This window comes from Nymphalis io, chromosome 11, assembly GCF_905147045.1.
Source record: "Nymphalis io chromosome 11, ilAglIoxx1.1, whole genome shotgun sequence".
NCBI classification, from domain to species: Eukaryota; Metazoa; Arthropoda; class Insecta; order Lepidoptera; family Nymphalidae; genus Nymphalis; species Nymphalis io.
Window position 1 is genome coordinate 10,946,651 of NC_065898.1, and position 23,217 is coordinate 10,969,867.

Here is a 23,217-nt window from a genome sequence, read left to right on the forward strand (position 1 = left end):
TGAATGTTGCTAATATCGAAGGATCATTCTAAGTAAAATCTATGTGTTTATTTTATGTTTTCAATTAATTTCGGCTCGGTTCGGTATTTACTTTAAATATTTCTAGAAACTTCTCAGTTCCTAGAAAGCATTAAAACGAGCAAGAGTAAATACGTCGTACTTACGGTACATGCCTTTACTTACTTAATCTCTTTAAAGTTCCGAGACAAAGTGTCGTCGTTGATGACGTCACTTTCTAGGAATCTAGACGAATGCAAATACTACTGTATCGTGTTTAATATAAAAATACCTCTGTAGCAGCCGTCAGCATAACCAAGTGCCAGGTAGGAATAAAAACTATAAAACCTTAATCTGTCCCTCCATAGAACATCAGTCGCAATAACACTTAGGTGACACCTTAAAACTGTGTACCATCCGAATTACTAAATGAATATCAACAATGCAACTATCGACATTCTTGTACATTTTGTGCAACAAAAGTTGACACACATATATAATAAAAATAATTGAAAAATACAATGTGAAAGCTAAAATTCACAGAATTCAAAGAGCTCCTTAAAAAGATTGTTAGATCTTTTCAAACATTTTAAGTTACCTTGTGAAGAAGATTCTATAACGCTTAAGGGAAGATCGTAAAGTCAAAGCTCACGTAGTATTATGGAAAATATAATTAATATTGTTTAATGTATTTCAAATCGTTAATAATCGTATAAAACTAATTATAACTATTTTAAATATCTTCATTGTAGACGAACCGTCATCTGAAAAATCACATGCTGATAACGTCACTTACTTCGATAGAGATAAGATGAGGCCAGCATAAAGTTTTAACACTTATAAGACAACTCATTTGCCACTGACAAAGTGATGCATGCAAAAATCTAACCACATTACGTTCTCATTAAGAAAGGAAAATGTGTACCTGTGTGGTACCACACAATATGCCGCATAATTATGGCGTACAATTTGCCTACAATTTCATGTTTTAAAACATTTTTTCCCCAATTAAACAAATAGTGCGAATTTCACCTCCTTAACGTCACTAGTGATTGTAAATGTTTTTTTACTATTTTTATTTTACTACATACGTTTCTTTAAACATGAATAGTTTTCTTAGATTTTAAGATATCTCAGAATCGGGCAAGTCACGTGAACTGGAGTGTCGTAATGTCGACTGTCATCTGTCAAGTGTCAATAGTAATTTTTCTACCGTTTCCAGAGGATAGTGTCGTGCGTGAATGTTTGTCAAATATTGTTTGATACGCATATTTTTAAAAATCGTATTTGAATTAACAGCAAAAACAACTCTTTACTTGTTTTATTTACTGGAAATTTCAAGACTGAGAAATTAACCTAATAATGCATAATGGTGAATGCTATGAAAGGAGTTCTTGTAGAATGGTACGTATTTATAAAACATTAGCTAAATGCTTATTTACTGCTTTATATAAGTATATAGATAAATATTATATTTCTATCCGTAGTCATTGACCAATATTACTAGTCCAATCCACACAGATCATAATTGCTGTGGAGTTAGTCTTCATCAGAAGTTATTTGGATATTCTTATTATTTGTGACATATTTTTGCAATATACAAACCAAGATGAAGATAAAAATTAAACATAATACTGTAAATAATATAAAAAAAATACAATCAAACACATGATAAACATACAAAATCTAATGCACACATTAATTCTCATCTCTATACTTACTTTTTTTTGTCTCTGTACTTATAGTTTGTAATGTTAAACTAATAGTGTAATGTTTGTTTTTGTGTGTTGGTTTTGAGTAATATAATACATAATGTAATAAGTTTCATATGTAAGTCGTTGGATTACTAAATGAATATACAAAATTTAAAATATTGAACAATTTTATTAGATATTTCAATAAATAAAATACATAACATAAAATCAAATCTATTCTAATTGAATATAAACATATATGAAAAATTAACTTTATATATTTAAAAAAATACAAAAATATAAATTAGTTTTCAATATAGTCCATTTCAGGAGGTATGTTAAAGGTCTGATCAATCGTTTCATTGTCCTTTTGAAAAGTATTCTTTATATATGATTTTAAAATATATATGTTTTCTGTCCATCTATTTGCTGCCGTTTTCAGGTCCTAGAACCCAATAATGATTATAATATGTATTAAATATTATAAAATTCATTGATTTAAAACATCTAAATAAATAATTACTTCAATTTCATTTTTTAATTGTGCAATGTATTCTGGATCTGAATCCCTGTATTTTTGCAATTCCAGCTTGAGTTCACTTTCTCGTTTTATATCTTCATTTAATAGTTTTAAAAGGTGATTCCTTTCCTCACTTGTTTCTCGACCAACCTAATAAAAAATATACATGAATGTGGACATATAAAAACCATCAGAACCTGCAATTCCTATATGATAGTATCACTTTTATAATCAACTTTTTAAGTCATCCAGTATCTACCATATTGCTTAATAATACTTACCTATATCAAGCTAGAGTTAAATGGTAGCAATTTCATTGTAAAATGGTCTACACATAAAAATATATTTTGTTACATGAATACTACAAACACCCATTCAACCAATCGACAACATTTTTAGAACATATGATATTAGAAAATAAAAAGTCACCGAGTCATTAACTACAAACTAAGAAAGACATATATACAAAAACTAATTTGGTGTTATAGAAATAATTCCATAGAAATTATACTGTAATATTTACATTACGCTGCGGTTGAAAAATTAAAATTAACTCACAGATTCCATTGTAATAGCTTCCTCAATCTTTTTTAATCTTTTTGATACATCTTCAAACTCATTCTGTATATCATGTAATTTCCTCTTCTTTATGTTTTTTGTTTTGCTATAAATTTATAAATATCTAATTAATATAATTCAAACGTCTGTATAATTTGTAGTAAATGAAAGGTTGACCATTAACAAATGAATCTCGTTAAACTTAATAAATTAATATCACATTCAAGCTGAGTTTTTTTTGTAAGTAAATACAAATTTTAAATATAAAATAAAACCATGTATTAAATAAGTTAAACCTTGGAAAGGACCAGAAATATATTGAAGTTCCAATTTTTTCCGAATCAACTAATTGATCATCAACTAAGCTTTGAACAACCTCCTTTACTGATTGCATTGTAATTCCTTTTTCTTTTGGAGCAATTTTTTCTAGTTCCTATAAAGATAATTTACTTATTTATTATTCATTAAGATTGTGTAAATATGCTTTTTGCTATACATAATTGCTTTCCTCTGCCTATAGACATTAACATAGCGTTTTGTGAGGAAAAGGAGAAAAAAAAGTTTTCTTGCTTATAATTTTACTGATTCTCTTACAGAAAAAAAAAAACAAAAAAGTGCCACTGCCAAATAACTTTTACAATAACATAAGAAAAATATGTAAATGATACATACCCCTAGTGGTGTTTGAACTTTACCTGTATTTACCTTTAACCACAGATGAAAACAATTCAAAAAAGATTAGACAAGTACTTACCTTTAACTGAAAGAAATCTTTACTTTGATGAAATATTTCCAACATTCTTGACTTCTTTTCATCAGCACTTAAACCTCTTTTTTTGGACATTTTTCGTTAAAAATTTTCTTTTGTGTTTTAAAGTGATCCAGCAATGAAGCAGTTCCTTCTCCACTTGGACGAAACCCTTGCACTTGGTAGAAAATTTATTCTTCAAGATCTAGACGAAACTCATTTGTTCATATCATCAGATATAATTGATACATTACAAGCTCGCGTGGATGATTTAATGGACCAACTCAGTTTTCCAATACACGATAAAGGACTGTAAAACATCAAAATGACATCGAGAGAATCTGGTAGAGTTAAAGACGCGGAGAAAAGAAGAGTGTTAGACGATGCAGCAAGGAAGCGGAGAGCTAGAAAAGCCATTGAGGCACTTGAACAGGATAATTTTCATGAGGATCCACATGCAGATCTGGTTATGTCGAAGAAAGTGCCAAAGTTTGCGGACTCCAATGAAAAGCCGACAAGAAAGAAAAAATCCAAGAGTGCTGAGTACTATAAAATGAGGTTTAGAAAAACATTTGCTCAGTTAGTTGAAGAAGATGCCAGTTTTAGACCTGAGCCACCCAATTATTTGTCGGCTCAAGTTCCACCTTCCAAGTGAGTATTATATCATCATATTTAGCCACGAACATTTCATTATAAAATAGTGATTTATTTTGATTACATTTATTATTGTAATTTTATGAAATAACTTTTGCATTCGTAATGCTCATTTGTCGAATACTTAATACCGAAATTCGATTACTAACAATTTGGAAATAATAATCATAATCGATTTATTAAAACATTAAATCAATTCTATTTCAGATTTCCTGATCGCCATTTTTGTGCTGTTTGTGGATTTCCATCAAACTATACTTGTATTCCTTGCGGAGCGCGATATTGCTGCGTGCGGTGTCTCGGCACACATTTAGATACGAGATGTCTAAAATGGACTGCTTAAAAATACCTGTATACATAGCTCAAGGATTCTTTCAATAAAATTAATATCTTGAATTAACGCGTTTTTGTCTCCTTGTTGTTTAGTGCCATCTTTTGATAAAAGGAAGAACTATAATGCACAGTACAATGGGCGACCTCTAGCGTCGGTAACGTAAAGCTAATATTACACTATTTGGCACTAGATGTCGTCACTGTTTCTTGAACTATAGACTGACTAGTGACAACATCTTACAAAATTAAATATATTTTTAAAAATTACATTTTATTTGAAAGTATAAACTTAGTATGCCAATATTGTAACCATCACCAATAGTATTAAATAATATTTTTTATTTTATAATTTTAATAGGCATCAATAATGGCTTATGGAGGGTAGAGGTAAGAAGCTGTATCTAATATGGGGACAAGCTGAAAAAGTGTGAAGTTGTAAGTGATAGTTCAATAACCTTCCAAAATGGCGCTAACGTAGATACAGGGTATGGTATGAATAAAGCATTTGTAAACGGATTGAAGTGTACCGAGCTGAAAAAAAATAATTTTGGTGACTACAGTATTTATCTACATTACAGTATACAATACTTTAACTATTTACGTAGTCCAAAATAATTTTGTAAGGATGACCTAAAATAAGTGCTGTGAGAAAACGCGGAGCGAATTACTTTTTGTGAACTTTAAATTCGTTTAGTGATTTTTTAGTGATAGCTCTTATATATTTTTTTAAATAATAGAACAATAATAATTTCCTTGTTAACTTATCCATCCTATTATGTTATTCTATCGTATTGTAATAACTTTTGGCACTGTTTTTATAATTACCCTGATGCTATTTTAGCGCTATTCTAATTTAACGCATTTCACACACTTTTTCACACGCAAAGATAGTCCTTAGAATGGTACTATAATTACAGATAAAAGAAAGTTATATAATGAAGCTAAGATGGCCTAGTGGATATCACGTCAAAATATCAAGATTACGAGTTCTTATCTGCGAAAGATCCATTTAGTTTTCATCCATTCATGTTTTTAATTCATCACATGCCTAGTGGTGAAATAAACCATCGAGGGTGATGGGTGACTTAAAAATGTAGTAAAAGAGTAAACTATATTCATTGTAATTCACTTTTTAAGTAATTTAATAGTTTTTTAATGCCTTTGTGGTATCCTACAAAACTATCTAATGTCATAAGTACCTATGTAGAAATAAAATTATCAAATAAATAAAAAATAAGGATAAGTAAAATAGATACTTATTCAAATAAACAACGTACCTAGCGAATAAGTATTATATATATTCGGTTTGTGTATTACAAGAACCCTCTCTATTAGCGAGGAGGACGTTAGGGGTGATTGGACACTCACATTTGCGATAATTCAACATTCGTGACAACAGCTGTCACTATATCGTTACTAATAAAGGGTAAAACAGTTTACAAATGCGCAAACAAATACGTATTACTATAATATTGCAGTCTACTACCAAACGGCCAATCTATAAAAATAATAATAAAAACATTTAAAAAAAAAGTATTTAAAAAAGAAAAAATAGCGGTCGCTAATAACGTTTAGAATTAATTATCATTTTAAAGATTTTTCAGCCGTTTTATTTTAGGTTTAGTAAAGCCAAAATTACATCTATTAGTATCGATTCGCATTTAAAAGGATAGTTTTTGACACATACGCATCGTAAGTAAAATACTGCGAAAAGGGGCTATAATATGCTATCAGTTGCTTAAGGATACTATCGTTAGTGACCTGTCTATCTACATTCGCAGTTAATCAATAGAAATTCTGCGTTACAAAATTTTAGCATGTTTAAGCATCCGTTCTCATGCGTTCACTAAATTAAGCACCCAATCGCATCCGTTGATGGACGTAAGCATCCTTTAATATGTAGGTAATATCGAGTCTTACACTTGTAAGCAATTAAAATACAAAAGAGCGTAAGCTGATCGACGCCGAAATTATAATTGATGCGAACGCATATATATGCATACAAAAAATTATTCTCAATAGATAAAATAGGTACCGAATCTGACTGATATAATTTAGGCCTTAAGTTTCAAATAATAAATAGAGTATCAATATATAAAAATTTACTCGAAAAAAAACTAGTTTTAATACTAATAAACAAAATGCTAAATATTCAGACATAAAAGTTTAATATACGTACCTCTGATTTGAAAATTGTAGTTATGTTACAATCGAGATCAATAAAAATAAAGCTACATTGCAACTTAATTTTACCAAAACAAAAGTATATTTTAGATAACGTTCTTCCCGCGTTTCCCAATGTCTCCCTTTTTTAATATCCCAGATAAGGGGCAAAGGAATATTGACATACAGCCACGTGCCGCCTTATCTGCCACCCCAAGCAGCTGTGGTCATAACAGAGTTTATTGTGAACTAACAGATGCCCGCTACTTCCTATTTAGGTAAATGTCGATGTAAATGGTCGGAAGTTCAGATAAATAACTCGTTGTTTTGTAAAAAAATATCATAAGCTTAACATTTTTTCAAATGTCGTATTGAAAATTTATTAACTATCTCACTTTCTCTGTGGGCGTACATAATTTATGTTACCATTAGATAACTTTGCGTTTAGACTAATGAAGAAAGAATAAATTCAGATGCGGATAACGTTTAAATAATGAAATTAATTTAATACTACACGATAATTCAAATTTTGTTTAAGTTTTGCTAATATTGTTTAAATAGGAAAGAAACATCATTTAATAATTTTTTTTATCATTAATAATATGTTTAAAATTACCATTTTTTTATTTTGTAAATAAAAAAATGAATATAATAATAAATAAGTATGCAACTAACATAATATCGTGAATCAAGGTGAATTTTCAGATTTGTACATTTATTTGCATTTAATGAATGAGGTATTATAATGAATAAATATAATTAAATAAGAAATACCAATACAGTATTTCTTAAATAATTAAAAAATGAAACAAAGGAATATTTCTGTAATAATTCATTTATTATCTGTATCTGTTTTAAAAAAAGTCGCAGAATATTTGTGTCTGACATTTGTGTTTGATATTAAAGTGTTTAAAATTAACAATGAATAAATGGAATGTCAAGAAATTGAATTCAAGACTTATTGGAGAAAGTTTTTACTATTTTTCCTAATATTTTATAATCGGTTAAAACTGTCATAATAAATTGAGATTTGTAACATAAAACGATCTCAAAATAATGCCGAACCAACGTTTCAATATACATAAATGTCTACATTTTATCGGGTGCTGAAGATTATCACATTATATTTTTAAGGCATTCCATTTTCACATTAAATAAGTACCTATGTAAAAGTTCTTTTGAACTTAATTATAATATTTTTTGATGAAAAGGCTTGTATTTTGCTGCATCTAGTAAACAGATAACTATTCTTATTCTTTATTTCGAGCTTACAAAATTGCTTTAATTTGAACAAATATTTTTTCATACTATATTCGCAACCACTTAATACCAACAGCATTAACTGTACATTATAAACGCTAATATTTACATAGAATACATAACTTATAAACTAAATAAAATATACAATTCTGACTTAAAGTTACTGACTCGATTTGTAATAAATATAAAGTATTAAAGCCAAAATACACAGTTTTCATATAGTATCCTCATTAAATAGTTTTTTTTTTGTCTTAATACTGGGCTTGGGGAATGGTTAACACAGGCGTTTTCAAAATTGTCTTTGCTAGGAATTACACGTGAACCCGAAATGATATTTAATTAAGGAACGATATTTATAAACCGATAAATACAGACCATAAAGACAAACGAGATTCAAACAGAATTTTGACCAATGAAATTGTTTAAAAGAAACGACCGATCTTAACCTATCGATTTTTAAATAAATAAATCGTTTACTATCCAATATTATTGTCATCTTTGTACTTAAAATCGCGTAGGCTTAGGCTCCATAGGACGGTATGAACTAACAATCCCCTGTCGGTGTACGTTCAAGGTTCGTCTTTCTTTTTTCTTAATTTGCCTTCGGTGTGTATAGTTTGTGTGACCTTTTCCACGGCTTCTGAGAGGTCAGCCTCCGGTTCGACAGCCGCGGATAGCGCCGCGATGTAAGCGCACGCTATCCGTAGCACGGACAACTTAGACAGCTTTTGGTTGTGACTGTACGATGGTACAGATTTCCGAAGCGTATCGAAGGCCGCGCTTATGGTATGGACTCTCGTCCTTTCTCTAGCGTTCGCTTCTATCCGCCTTTCTCTCGTCATGTTTTTGTAATTTCTCTGCTCTCTCGGTTTCGACTTTTCAGCGAACGGTTCGACGACACCAGGGTGAGGGGGAACTCGCGGTGGGCCGGGTCTCGTGTCTGGTATTGGTGTAGGAACTTTAGGCGGTTGAGGTTCTAGCGGCCTTCGCCTTTGCCTTAAAAGACTAGTTTCGCTGTTTTTTTTTACTAACGATAAAGGTTCCTGTTGCGGTTCTTCGGCGAAAGACCAAGGCCTGAAAGGACTAGTGGGGTTCTCGCATTCAAGACTCGCTAAGTCTTCTCTGGAGTCGAGCCGGATGCGTTTCTTCGGGGGCGCAAGACGAGTCGGCGATCGGTCTCTCTTGACTCGCGAGTCTGACTCGACGAGTCTTACTCCGGAGTCGTCGGAGTGTGCAGGGCCGGAACACGAGTCATCATCCTCTCCGCCTGACACGAAACCAGCATCGCGTTCTAGTATACGATCTGTAACAAACGATAGTATATATATTATCCATGTGGTTTGCTTGAAATATATATAAATTTTACACTTCGAATTAATGAAGGCGTGTGAATTTTCAACGAAGAAACGCTTATCGGCTACATTTCATCTATACATCAGCGACGGAAGCTTAACAAAAGACAACAGACAGACGCACAAACGACGCCGCTCGTTAAAGGATAGGGACGCGACTTGCCTATCGAATGTGTTCATGTGGCTATGAAATTAGCGATAAAATATAATAACCAATGAACATTATGTAGTTTTTATTTTTAATTGATCGATTAAGTGTTTTATTAGTCGATGCACGATTAATTGTAAATATAGTTTTTTTTGTTCTTTTTATAAAATGTATTTGTAATTTCGTGCAACTTTCTTGTAATGTTTGTTTAAATAATATATATGATATAAAAATAGTCACTGTACAAAACATGACCGCGTAGTTTAGTTGGAAGAATGCGAGCAGCATTTCCCTATTGAATTGAATTTCCGATTCTGTTTTTTGATATGGAAACATAGCTGAAACCTCAACAAACACCTAGGTTTTATAACTATATACTTTATTCTGTCCTGCATCTTAGAACTTCTAGTTTACCAGGGATATTAAACATTTAATCCGCTTGTTCAAACACTTCGAGCGTATCCTATAGCTTACATAAGATAACATTCATTGAATCATAATATATACAGCACCAGTCACCAATCATTATGTTGTATATTGGTAACAACTTGAATTTAAGTATATGTTTATTAAAAGGTAATATTTTTTTATGTCCAAGATAATATTAATTCAATTTTTATAACATATGAATTGAATTATCTGTATCTGTTACCATTGTAAAAAAAAATTAAACATTTTGCAATGGGTATTTTTGCGTACAATAATAATTCGTTACCCGCAGAGTTGAATATTAAATCGTTAAAAATCCCAATTCTTTTGATTACATAATCAATTTGAAAGTTGTTTTGTAGACAAATCGGAAAAATTCCTAAGTTTAAAATTATACAGATATCAAAATGTATCAAGGCATAATATTAAATTACACAATGGCACCAAAATGATATTCCGGTTCAAAGCTTTAATAACCACAGAATCACCTGAAAAACATCAACATTTTATAATTGCAATAGACATTGATTATAGGCAAGTATATTTGTTTCTTATGACTGTTGTATAATTAAAATAATACATTCTACTATTATTTTGCAAACAGTTCTTATTAAATCAATAATTTTAAAAACGCTACAAGTGTTCGAAGCGCTAAGCGCCGGCGCCTGCGCAGTGACGTCACGTCTCACACGAGATTGTTTTTAAAATGTCGCTCTTTAAAAGCATATTATATAAATATATATTATTATTTTAACAAAACTATTATTTTTCATTAGTTTTTAAAAGTTTTATAAGTTTTTATTATACAGAAATGTAATTTTAGAAACAATGAACCTAAAAATTTTAATAATATCAATGCGAAGACTTGATAAGAAAATCGGTACGGTGATAAATAATTTCGCAGATAAATCCCGAGATAAACATTCAGCCCGTGTACAGTGATATTGTACTTAAGTTATCCGATTTATACAGGTTTGATCCTAACCGGTTCGCGGCCATATGTTGGCGCGTCTTTGTTATTTATTAATATTTTACTTCTAGAACAAGAGTTTGTCCGCATTCCTATACTTTTTGTTGCCATAGAGATAATTGGTTAATTCTTTCGGGTTTTTCTTATAAACATAATCTCTCAATCTAAAAACTGTTCACAAAAACTTAAAAAACGTCGTCGCTTTGTGAATCTTAATCTTTTTTTTTTAGGTTGACAGTTAAAGTTTCAAAGTTTCAGTGTAGTAGTGTGTACCCAATACACAAATAAATAAATACTTGGTTTCTTATCTCCGTTACTTAAGATATGTATTTAAGAAATATAGATAATATATGCCATCAGAAGGTCGTATGTTATAGGAAACATAAAATACAAAATAGGAGCTTTAATGAAACCAATTTCATTTCCTTAAACGTTCTAAATGGATGTTTGATATTTCCCGGAAGCGCCACACAAGACATATATTTTTTCCAAAATAAAAAAGATGATTTTCGAATAAAAAAAAAGATATGATGATAAGTCAAGTTTGACCTCGACAGTCGAATGAAAATACGGTAAAATAAACAGACATGTTTAATTATCAAATATTCAATATTTACGAAAAAAATCAAGTGAAATCGTGCCATTAATAGAAGATAAATCGTAAGTCCGTAAGAGTCGAGCTACCGGAATTGGTTTATGGCTCATAATCGAGCGAACGTGGCGCCGCGAAGGCGTTCCAATTAGACAAGAATATTATAAAAATGAAAACCAAAGCTCGCGGCAATTTGAATCTTATACCATGTGTATAAGTATCACGAGACTTATTATCGACTTGAAAGGTAAATCGGCAGAACTCGATGCCGCGGCTACGCTCACGTACCTTCTCACACTACAGGTGGGTTTTTTTACAACGATAGAATTGTTCAGACAGCTCCGCCTACGTTTGATTGAGGTTTTAATTGCTTTAAAGCAACATACAAAATTCCTTTTCTATTTTCTGATAAGAGCTATGCGAATTGTTACGGCAACTCTAAGCGACATCTGCATTCCTGGTATTTATAATTGTCATCGTGAGAATAAATTCTGTTAAGTCCCTTTTGTATTTGTTTTAATTATTTCTACTTCGAACATCCTTGTAGTCCCACTTCTGAGACTATCAAAATACGATTAATTTACATTACTCTTGCCTTATGAATTAATAGTAAATTAAATATATATATATATAATCGAAATACTATAAGTAATAAGTTTTATTAACGTATCAGTTAAAAAGTTTAATTGAATACGATTAATGTACGTCTCAAAGAAATCTGGGTCGACAATACATCACAGTTTGTTGCCCACGATAAAATAAGGACTATGGACGACTATGGGTCCGTTGCTCATTACGCCGATTCACGTTGACGTGTAAAACAAAGAGTACATTCGTAAATATTACACGCAATTATCTACCTTAATACTTAGAACATAAGGGTTGCTTTAAGCTGTATGCCTCTTACATGATTCAAAGGAGCCGGCGCTATGGCCCTCTCAAAAGGTTGAATAGTGTCGATCTAACCATTAGATAAGACCTCGCCTCTAGAGGTGATATTAATCTGGCGCCAAAATTCACAGAAACAAAACGCGTCCTTTAAAATTAACCTATTCAAATACGGCCCTAAAACAATTTTTTTAAATTTCTAGCCACAGTTCAAGTATTTTTTTTTAATATAGTGACAAAAAATTGCATGTTTTTTTAAATATGAGAAAACGATAACATAGCTAAGTACTGTTGGCTGAAGTAATCACGGGAATGTTCGTGATGCTAACGAAAGAAATGAGAAAATGATGACGGTCAGTATTATAAAAATGATTTAGACTAATACGTCTCGTCCGCAGTTAAACATTCGCACGGTCACCAGCTTAATGTATGAGAAGTCGTGATGTTGAGACTTTCTCCACGCAAACATTACCGAGGGCGCCAAACAGTAAACTTGGTACAATACTGTAATGCCTTAAATATAACTGATTAATCTTACGTTAAAATAAAGTTAATTATAACAATAATAGAAATTACAACATATGTTGCATTATATTGGAAATAGTATTATCTAATGCGTTATGACTTATATATGTCAGTTACATTTGCTTATTTCGTATAGGTCCAGTTCCTTGTGTTTAGGTGGGATAGAATCCCGCAGCCCGGGATCCGATTAGTCATGTATGCGGCGCGCGCCACCGCGGCGACACGTAGGCGCCATGCGGTCGCCATTGCTAAGTAACTAAACAATTTCTTATATGGAATGGCTTTTATTATTATTCAATGCGTTAATCGCAGTTACATAAGGAAGCCATAATTAACACTAAAATCAGAATAATGTACATCAATATTCATTAAATTCAAAATGAATGCGGGGTGGGAGGCGTTTATCACTCAAAGATATTTTTACTGAATTAATGTTTAATATACTTGAATAAAAAAATATACATTTACATATATTAAATGATTTTGAGACCGAATAAAAATGCTTTTAAATATAAGATAATATGTAATTTCATTTCAATATATTTTTTCTAATAGGAATAAAACAGATATCCAATATCAATTAGATTGCATTTATTATAATTCATAAATATCCATTTTCTTACCGTTCGCACAATGATTGAGTTCATGAAAATGTATTAAACTCATTATAGTTTAACACACAGCTAACCAAATAAAACCATTGTGACGAGAAATATCTGTTGAAGTCAAAATATCCTATTGTTACAGGCCAGTAGTCTCAACACTGTCTGAAACACACCTGGTTGACACGTGCTCAATTTAAAAAGAATTTAATATCAAATGTCTATGCATATTTATGTACCAAGTATTTCAGCCAAATTTAAAAATAGAACAAAACAGATACGATCGTTTTCTATAAAAAAATATTCTTTAATTATTTCGTGCCTTAATAAAATTATTCTCTATTTTTTTTAAGTTGTTTATGGTTCGAAAATTTATGACGGTAAACCATTGAGATAATAATATTAATATGTAACAATGATGTGACCCATGTGCCAAATATAAGAAGGCGCATTTGCTCCAAAAAAGAAATGAAAACATTTAAAATTTGCCAGTTTTTCTATACTCATCTCCGATACGATGTTTAATGGATAAAACCACCTGGTTGAAAGAGAAATATTGCATCTCTGTGACATTTTGTCAGGAGTCATTTGTTACACATCTCTAGGAGCTCTCATTTGAATAAAACCTAGACTTTACCATAGATTTTTGTAAATACATTGGGGTATTATGCGTGGCGGGAGTCAACGTGATACAGTCAGTTGCAAAAAACTTCTTATTTTAATGGATATACAGCTGCATATATTCTGAAATAGAGTTTGATTGACGGATAATAAAATACATTCCGAGGTGACTGTACCTCTCTTTGCAACCGGGGGCAAGCGTATGATAATTTTTTTTTGTAATGATTCCTTAAATAAAAACATTAATTTACAACTTGTTTTTTCTTTTGACAGCGAAACACAAAAATCTTCATTCGAATTTCGAATACATTTAGTTTCTGAACAACTGTTGTTTCGGACACCTTTGCTTGCCTATTTACAAATCGTTATTGAATATAATAAAATATTTAAATTTGAATTTAAATACAGAACGTATTCTGCTATAACAATAGCAAATCACATTGACAATTGAGCGCCGAGAGTAAAGCGTGGCCTTGTTCTGGCGTCCCGGCGTCGATAAAATAAATCACATATAAAAAGTTAATTTCGCATGCGGCTAAGTTGAACCAGATGGTGGAACCCGGTGTTCTTCCGCCATCTGGTAAAATGTAATTGTAACTTCGATCATTGTAATTTTTTAATCTTCATTTATGCATATTAAGATATTAACTGCTTGTTACATCACTTTAAATCAAATTTATTTAATAACTTTCAAACCCTACTTAATTTGCAGTTGCTTATGCAATTTATTTAGTTTAAAAAACTAAGATTAGATTATTTAATTTTTCGTACAGATTTATGTTTTCGACATGAGTTATTAAATAGCAAATAAAAAAACCAAAAATGAATAAATAATATAATTTATCTGTTCTTTTCCCGGATGTGCTTAAAAACGAACTAGTTAGCGCCAGCGCCATTTAAATCAGGCGGCTATATATCTTTAAAAAACATTATTTTGAATTTTTATGTGTTCGTGAATTAATGCAAATTATCTTGATCGTCGCTCGTGGAATGTGGAATTGAATACACATTGCAAAAAAAAAACAAAAACATTAGACATTCTTAAAATATATTACAATAAGAATTACCCTATTTTTATGACATATCATCTTTCCCTTAAAAGAAAATATTGAAATCAATGACGCGAATGAAATAATAATTGTACATCATATGTATTTTTTACAATCTGTATTTTAAAACGGACGGTTTTATTTAAGATAATGTTCGATCTTTTATAATGGCGATGTGGGCGCTTGCCCGCCACTCGTTTATAAAAAAATAAACCAGATCGTACGTCCTAACAAGGCCACATAGTGTCATTCACGCTCCCTCTGGTGTATGCGTTTGATCGTTGCAACATTGGAACATTTTTTGTTGCGCACCTGTTGATTTATTTCGATATTTACACAATAATAAAACTGACACGGTCATCGTATGTATCGTGAGAAATGAGAAGAACGATTTTGCAGGTTTTGAAGGCAGACTTTAATTTCGGGACAACTGATTTATTTTAGTTAAATATAAGTACAAAAAATATTGCATTTTATTTGTTTGTATTAAACATTTGCAATTTCGTATTATTTATTTTGGTTTTAATAATAACATGGCGGCGATGTAATTTAGCCTGGCTGGTACATATTAAAAAAAAGTCGACAGCAAGTAATGCTTTCGGTGCTTCTCAAAATATGTAAATATCTTTAGTTCCTACCCTTACTTCCTCGTGGGTAGCATTGGCTACCAGATAATTATTTTGTTACATCCTCAACCCTATGCACGTGCTCAATCACTGGAAAAGAGACATGGTTAGACGACCAAATTCTGTTTTCCTTCGATTCCACTAGAGGACGCTAGGAGGACGATAGTTTTGTAGTAGAATTTGTTTTATTTTTTCGCAGCACATAACATTGCAATGAGATGAATTGTTATTTAATTTATAAATAACATATAAGTTCTGCCTTAAAATAAATTCCCTTAAAGAGAGACAATTTTAAATATCAAACTAGAACAAATAAAAAAGAAAGAAACCACATGATTTTAATTAGTGAACTTGGTCGTATCTGAACTTGGTTTTATCCGTTGTTAGGCCAACCTTTGCTATTCCCTTATAGGGGCTCACCGTTCATAACGAAACAGCAATAGGTACAATGTGTGGGCGGTAACTACAAAAATCTACAATATCGCCTAAAAATCTTATAATTCCTATAATTTCCAATAAATTTACCCAAATATAAGCATTCAAACCGCGAACTGTTTATTCAAAAATAGAATGATTTTTCTTTTTTTACTTGTTCAATATTAAACCTCTTTTCTTACGAAATTTTGCTATCGTAAAAAAGTCGTTTCCTCAGGAAATTGTTAGTCTGTAACTCAATACGATTTACAGCTAGACATTCGTATTGCGTTTGTACTGATAAAACTTACACGTACTACATTATTTTACGATCGTCCCGCCTCAGACTTTGATGTTATGCTTAAAATCTTTAGATTTAGGCATATTACACAATTATTACAATGATTGATGAATTATTTTTGACTTAAAAACAATAACTATTTCTATTTATTCATCGATAATAAAATAAATAAATAAATAAATAGATAAACCCTTTAAAGTAATAATTTTTTCCTATTTAATGTTAATCTAATTAAATTTTGTATAGTATAAGAAAAACGTGTATAGATTTAGTTTGAAGATAATTAATATAATGGATGGTAAAGTATTTATTTACATTAAAACCTTAAATTAATATATAAAAATAGTTACTGTACAAATCGTGACCGCGTGGATTGGTGGCAAGATTTCTAGGTAGCAGTATTTCCCCTATGACTCGCAATTCCGATTCTCTGGGCGAAAAATGAACCAGCCCTCGTATCACCAGTAGAGGCAATAAGACGGAGAAATAAAAGTAATTTCTATAATTTAAAATGAAAACATCGCCTGACTTAAGTGTCTAAATTAATAAAAGCGTTTTTTTATGATACGTTAACTTTTTAATGCTTGGAACTCGTAAGTCTTCCATTTAAAAGTTAGCACTTTTTGTCTATGGTAACGTTTTTTCATATCCGCGTATCAAGGGAAGGATGGGCGATCTTTTGTTTTTGTGTGACCACCCCGCTCGCTTCCTCCCTTTGTCTTTTTCGATGAATTCCTTGTTTCCTGTCACCCCTCTAATGTTAATGCATATATGCAGATTATATGCTTTGATTGCTAATTTCACCAGTTTCATTGTTTTGTATGTAAGTTAATAATGTTATTGTAAAATATTATTTGTTTTTTATTACGTTATATTTTTATTTATTTTAGATGCTTTTCTAAAACCGACCTACCAGATCAGTGTCCACAGACAGACCAGTATCTACTGTAACTGTAAGTAATATAAACCAATTTCAAGAAATTACAGCTAGCTGTCCTATTTTTATTTTACATCACAATATTTTTTGTGCCAAAATTATCAATCATTTTATCATCTTTATAAAAAAAACTACAAGTTGTAAGCTCTACGAATATTATTAATTTGACAAATATTTAAAGAGGTTGAGATTGAACACGAAAATAAATTAAAGTTTAATAACATTTGCAAAGTGAATTGAGTGATATCAATTGACCTTTTATAAAACGATATTTTGGCAAAGTAATTATATTTGTCAAATGAATTGTTTCTAAAACGTTTTTAAACGTATAATAATCATTTGTCATAATATGTTTTTTGTCAAACATTAATTAAGGAACTCGTTGAAACTACTGGTAACATTAACTTTAGTCATTGTAAAATCTTCGTATTTTTGTTCATACAAATTTAATAGTCTGACAATTGTATTAGTATGTGCCAAGCTTTACACACATCTGTTTTTTAAACGAGTTGCTTGCATATTGTTGATTGTTACTGCATCTGTCAGCCTTATGACACTAACATTGTTTTACGCGCGCAAACGATCGGTGCTTGACATCTGTTACAATTAGACTTTTGCTATCGAACAAGTCATTTAAACTTAATGGTTTATGACGTGACAACAGACTATTAATAAAAAAGTGGAAAGCATATCTAAATTTGATTTTAGTTCTATTTGTAAAAAAAAACATATTAATAAAACAAATCAGTAAAATTATAACCTAATGCCGTTTTCATATTTCATTATTTTAATATTTATTGAAGCAAAGTAATGCGTCATTGAAGTTTTTGCTGAACTTAAAAACTATTTTGTAAAGTAAGGTTATTTGTAGGTTTTTTGATTACGTTTTTTTTATTATGAGTGTGTTACTTACCGTATATAATATGTATTTGTAACAATTTAATAAGTTATGTTTAGAAAATCGAAATCTTATCGAATAATAAAAAGTTAAAATATATATATATATAATTATTAAGTGCTTAAACACAAATATTTTATTATTATATTAATTTTAAAATGAAACACAAACTGACGGATGATAGCAGGACTGAATCTTATTTTTTTTTATTCAGTTAAACGATATAAAAATCCCAAAACAAATGTAGCACATTAAAAATGATGAAAAATCTAAATATTATGGTTTGAAAAAATAATATATAGACATATAACTAATAAAATGAATTATATTTTTGTATGTTATACATACATTTACATTTAATTATACCATATAAACTAATTTAATAATAAATTAAAGGTTTTCCTACGTTTATCTATTTCATCCCCTAAAAGAAGTTCTATTGACTTAAGTAGAAAGTAAAGAGGTTTTTAATTAAAAAAAATTTTTTTTTTAATATCAATTATTTTTTAAATGTATTTGTTATGTCATGTTTTGTATTAAGATAATTTGAGATGATCTAATTTGATTTAATTTATACACATATATAATTCGTATAATATATACAGGTCATAGATTTTTCAGATAAAATAGTTATTGAATGAAAAAGCCATTGTTTTTCAAATTATATCCGTTTTAACAGTTTTACGGGTTGATATTTTGAAACATACTCACGTGTATTTCGACACGTGTTTGGTCGGACGATATCGTTTCAACATTTGATACGATTTCCTTTTAGTAACATATTGTTTCACAGAATTGTTACATAGTTACCGCTCCTTAAAAATGTTTTTGTGACGTAAAGCTTCTTTTATCAAAATGAAAAAAAAAGTTTATATATTATTTCTATCATGTGTAGGTACTGCGTTTTTTTAATACCATTTGTTGAACTGATGAAATATTTTGTTTTAAAAAACAATGTTAGATGACAAAAAAATATTGATAATTTATAGCTTTTACATATATTTTAAATTAAATTTTAACGATTTTATTTATATTTATTTACAAAAGTTATACTCATTGTTTATGGCCTTTGCTCGTGAAAATATAAAAAGAAATATCAATGGATTACCGAAATAAAATTCACAATAAAACCGTTGTAAAGACATCATAGAAAAAGTCGATCCTACTCTAGCGAAATATTTTAAAAGATTATTTAAATTGGAAAGTCAAATAGAATCAATGCATATATTTTTGTAAAGGATTATCTTGAATAAATATAAATAATAATCTTGTAGAATTATTAAATATAAATTACTAAGCACTAACTACACATTAATATTATACAGACATCATCTCGCTTTTTTTCTGTTGTGATTCTTTGAGTATTACGCCACCGGGAAATCCCATTTATTTCGCTTGCCATAAATTAGATCCTGATTTTTATATTTCAATTATGTGCATAGGTGATTGGGATGACTAAAATAATGTTTGTTATATTAATCTTTTTATAAAATGGCAATAATTAGTATTCATTTTTTTACTGACAATAACTCATTAATCTTTTGATAATAATTCAACTTAATCATAATTTTTTTAAATAAATTAAAATCAACGAATAGTTTTTACAATTTCAATATTTTTTAGTAGTAGAAAATAAATGTTATTCTTAATTTATAATTGTTTCTTTGTAACTAAAGTACCGACATTTCTGTTAGCTAAACATGATGTAAACATCTGAAAAACAATTACAATAATCATCCCGTAATAAAACTGTACGATTGTCGCCACATGTCAAAGTGACGTCAGCGCTTGGCCACCAGATGTGGTACCACCAGATGTGGGACATAATAGCTGTAATGGAAGCGTTGAGTCGCCTGTTTGACATGTGTAACTCCGACTCGTTACAAATAAAGCATAACTTCTATGCAACAGATTAATATTTATTATTATATATATAATATTTTAGTACAAAAACGTTTAAGCAAATCAATGCGTTACGATTGATATTTTCAGAATATCATGCATTCAGTTAAACTACAATCAGTTAATTATGATCTACTTCGGATTCATTACAGGCAGATAGATATCATTTAGCATAAATCGTATATTATGCAACATTCATAAAAAGAAATATACAATAATAATGTATACATATGTATATCATATAGATAAGAAAGCTCATTGTTTAGTTTATGATTTCGATTTTTACTAATCAAAAACTTTATATGGATAGATTTGTGCCGTTCTTTAGAATTAATTTATTTTTAATTTCAAATATACACGTAACGCAGCGAGAGGTACAACTGTTATATATCTTATAAGAGCCGGTTGGCGTGGTTAGTAGATACTTGCCTTTCATGCCGAAGGTTATCGGTTCGATTCCCACCCAGGACAGACATTTGTGTGCATGAACATGTCTGTTTGTCCTGAGTCTGGGTGTAATTATCTATATAAGTATGTATTTACAAAAGAAATATATATGTAGTATATCAGTTGTCTGTTTTCCATAGCACAAGCTTTGTACAAGCTTAATTTGGGATCAGATGGCCGTGTGTGAAAAATGTCCCGGGATATTATTATTATTATCTTGGGATAATTATATTATGTATATAGGTGTACATTATAGCTCCTTATTTATATAATACTAGTTTTTGCGATGTGTTGGGCGATTTCATCAAAAATATCAGTACATATTGAATTTTTCCCTCTCATTTTATTGTGTTTTTATTAAAAATTGTAAAGTCTAACGTAAAATTGAATTTCTTTGTCTTCCTATCTTTTAAAAATTTACTAAATAGATACAATAATTATTTAATGTAAATATTATGTTATCTTTACTTGTATATTTGTATCTACTTACTATTCATATTACATTACTGTACGTACTGTAATTTTACTCGTTTTTTTTTTTTTTTTGTTTTTAAACCTTCTTAAATTAACTGTATTAACCATAAGGTTTATGCTATACATTTACTTAATTTTTCTTTGTTTGCGAAACAGTTGGCAGCACTAACGACCTAATTCTATTAAAAAAAATAAACTTTGACTTTAAATCTCACGACCCCCGCTATGCGACATGTGAACAAACAAATTGGTTATTGACACAAGAATCCCTCTTATACGATTGTAATAAGAGCTAGAATGGTTAAAACGAATTAGAATAAATTAGTTGTGAAACATACACTTGTTCGCCTCAATGGGGTTTTCACCCTCGCTAACATGTGCATTGGATTTTTTGTAGCACCCCTTCTGTTTTAGCACGATAAATAAATTGATATCGATTAATATTTAACGGTTAGTGTTTTTTTTTCTTAACCGTATACGTGGCTTCTTGCAAAACAGATAATGAAAAGTTCGAATTGATATTATTAATTCGGAATTTAAATATCTTTAAAAAAGAATTGTCTCAACTCAAATTTTATTCAAATCAATATAGGTACTAGATAAGTTATTAGAATATTTTTTATTTGTAATGAAACGATATAATTACGAATTCATTTATCCGTAGGTGTAGAACAATTTGATATAGAAATTAATCGAGTCCTTTTACAGCGCAATGTTTATTTACGACCCGCCTCATATGGGCCCCGAATTTGTCATTCTGTCTGTCCGTCCGTTTCTGAGGCTTCCGGCGTACAAATTACAGAATATTACACCCACGTAATAAAGCTATTTGAATATGGAATGCATGAAAGATGTTCTTCTGCAGTGTATTATGTTTCTCTGGTTGATAGTATTTTTAAATCGCGATCAAATTCCAGTGTGTTTATATTTAAAAAATAAACGCAGATTCAAAAAGTGTATTTTTGTAAATATATACAATATATATATATATATATATATATGTATATATATATGTATATATTTCTTTTTAATTAAAGGCCTAAGAAGATAATGTAAAAGTTATTAAATGTGAATGAACTCGGCGTAATTATAATACGTATCATTATACGTAATGATATTGAATATCTAAATAAATATATGTAAACTTTTTTTAATAATTTTAAAAATTAATGATTTTTATAAATTGAAAAATGAGAAGCGATGTTTGAACTAAATATGTTCAATTAATTTAAAATGAACAACATGAAAATATAAAACAATACAAAATCTAAATTACAATTACCTTTTGCATCAGCACGAGTGACATCTTCGTTATTTGCTATAAACGTATTTGTTGACATTTTTCCCCGATCAGCTCATTCGAATCCGAAACTTCAGTAAACAATCCTCAATAAACAATTCATGTAGACACACTCATTAAGGCAACTTGGCAATATTGGCACGATTTAACACAGTTTCATTCAAAACAAACACTCAATTGTCATTGCATCGTATTACATTTACGTATTTGTTAGACGAATGTTTAAATATAACACACGCAACCTCCCCGTCTAACGATTTGAACGCAACTGAAGCGCCAGTAAGGAACTTGGCTTGCTGGACCGAGGCGGGGTAAAAAAGCGCGGCGCCAGCCCAGTCTCGCCCTTAGAGATGCACCGACTGTCATGTGCTCAGATTATCGTAAACTTTTGGAACTGATGTAATAACACATACCCACATGTATTAAACAACTTTTCAATTACTCTTTGTATATATATAATACAAACATTTAAAAACATTTTTTCCTAACCACAATGAAGTATGTAAAATTCAGACTTTTTGCTGTCTTTCTCTCGCTTCCTTAATTTTTGACATAATTATTATTCATGTATTGTAATAAGTATATTAGTCCTCGACTGTCAACTACTGTCAAAAAAATAATACCGCCGTCACAAAAAGTTAAAATTTCACATTCCACGGCGATTTATAATTAATATTACGAATATTTGTCGCATTAAAATTTGTTCTAAACAATCTCAAATATGTGCACTTAAGATAATGAAAAGTTGAATTTGGCTCTTTAAAAATTTTAAAAGCGATTAGTGCAGTATTTTATCGACATATCGCAGCACTGGC

At 30.1% G+C, this 23,217-nt stretch overlaps 3 protein-coding genes across 3 annotated transcripts; 2 read left to right on the forward strand and 1 right to left on the reverse strand.

Moving 5' to 3' along the window:
* The first annotated feature begins 1,366 nt into the window (after positions 1-1,366).
* Positions 1,367-3,833, forward strand: LOC126771807 (general transcription factor IIH subunit 5). The gene is made up of 2 exons (XM_050491914.1): positions 1,367-1,401; positions 3,647-3,833. Exons 1-2 carry the CDS (start codon positions 1,367-1,369, stop codon positions 3,831-3,833), a joined length of 222 nt encoding a protein of 73 aa, XP_050347871.1.
* Positions 3,834-3,842: 9 nt separating this feature from the next.
* LOC126771802 (zinc finger HIT domain-containing protein 1) lies at positions 3,843-4,562 on the forward strand. Its single transcript, XM_050491909.1, has 2 exons — positions 3,843-4,168; positions 4,379-4,562. The coding sequence occupies exons 1-2, from the start codon at positions 3,843-3,845 to the stop codon at positions 4,512-4,514; spliced, it is 462 nt and encodes a 153-aa protein (XP_050347866.1). The 3' UTR covers positions 4,515-4,562.
* Positions 4,563-7,571: 3,009 nt separating this feature from the next.
* Positions 7,572-22,651, reverse strand: LOC126771779 (transcription factor ATOH8). Its single transcript, XM_050491874.1, has 2 exons — positions 22,385-22,651; positions 7,572-9,230 (listed from the first exon to the last, which is right to left on the reverse strand). The coding sequence occupies exons 1-2, from the start codon at positions 22,440-22,442 to the stop codon at positions 8,497-8,499; spliced, it is 792 nt and encodes a 263-aa protein (XP_050347831.1). The 5' UTR covers positions 22,443-22,651; the 3' UTR covers positions 7,572-8,496.
* Between the last annotated feature and the right edge of the window lie 566 nt (positions 22,652-23,217).

Excerpts from the sequence above, each read along its gene's own strand:
- LOC126771807 (XM_050491914.1), top strand. The coding sequence starts at position 1,367 with ATGGTGAATGCTATGAAAGGAGTTCTTGTAGAATG. Across the intron at positions 1,402-3,646 it reads AAAGGAGTTCTTGTAGAATG|TGATCCAGCAATGAAGCAGT; the intron begins GTACGTATTTAT and ends TGTGTTTTAAAG.
- LOC126771802 (XM_050491909.1), top strand. The coding sequence starts at position 3,843 with ATGACATCGAGAGAATCTGGTAGAGTTAAAGACGCGGAGAAAAGAAGA. Across the intron at positions 4,169-4,378 it reads GCTCAAGTTCCACCTTCCAA|ATTTCCTGATCGCCATTTTT; the intron begins GTGAGTATTATA and ends ATTCTATTTCAG.
- LOC126771779 (XM_050491874.1), bottom strand. The coding sequence starts at position 22,442 with ATGTCAACAAATACGTTTATAGCAAATAACGAAGATGTCACTCGTGCT. Across the intron at positions 9,231-22,384 it reads CACTCGTGCTGATGCAAAAG|ATCGTATACTAGAACGCGAT; the intron begins GTAATTGTAATT and ends CGTTTGTTACAG.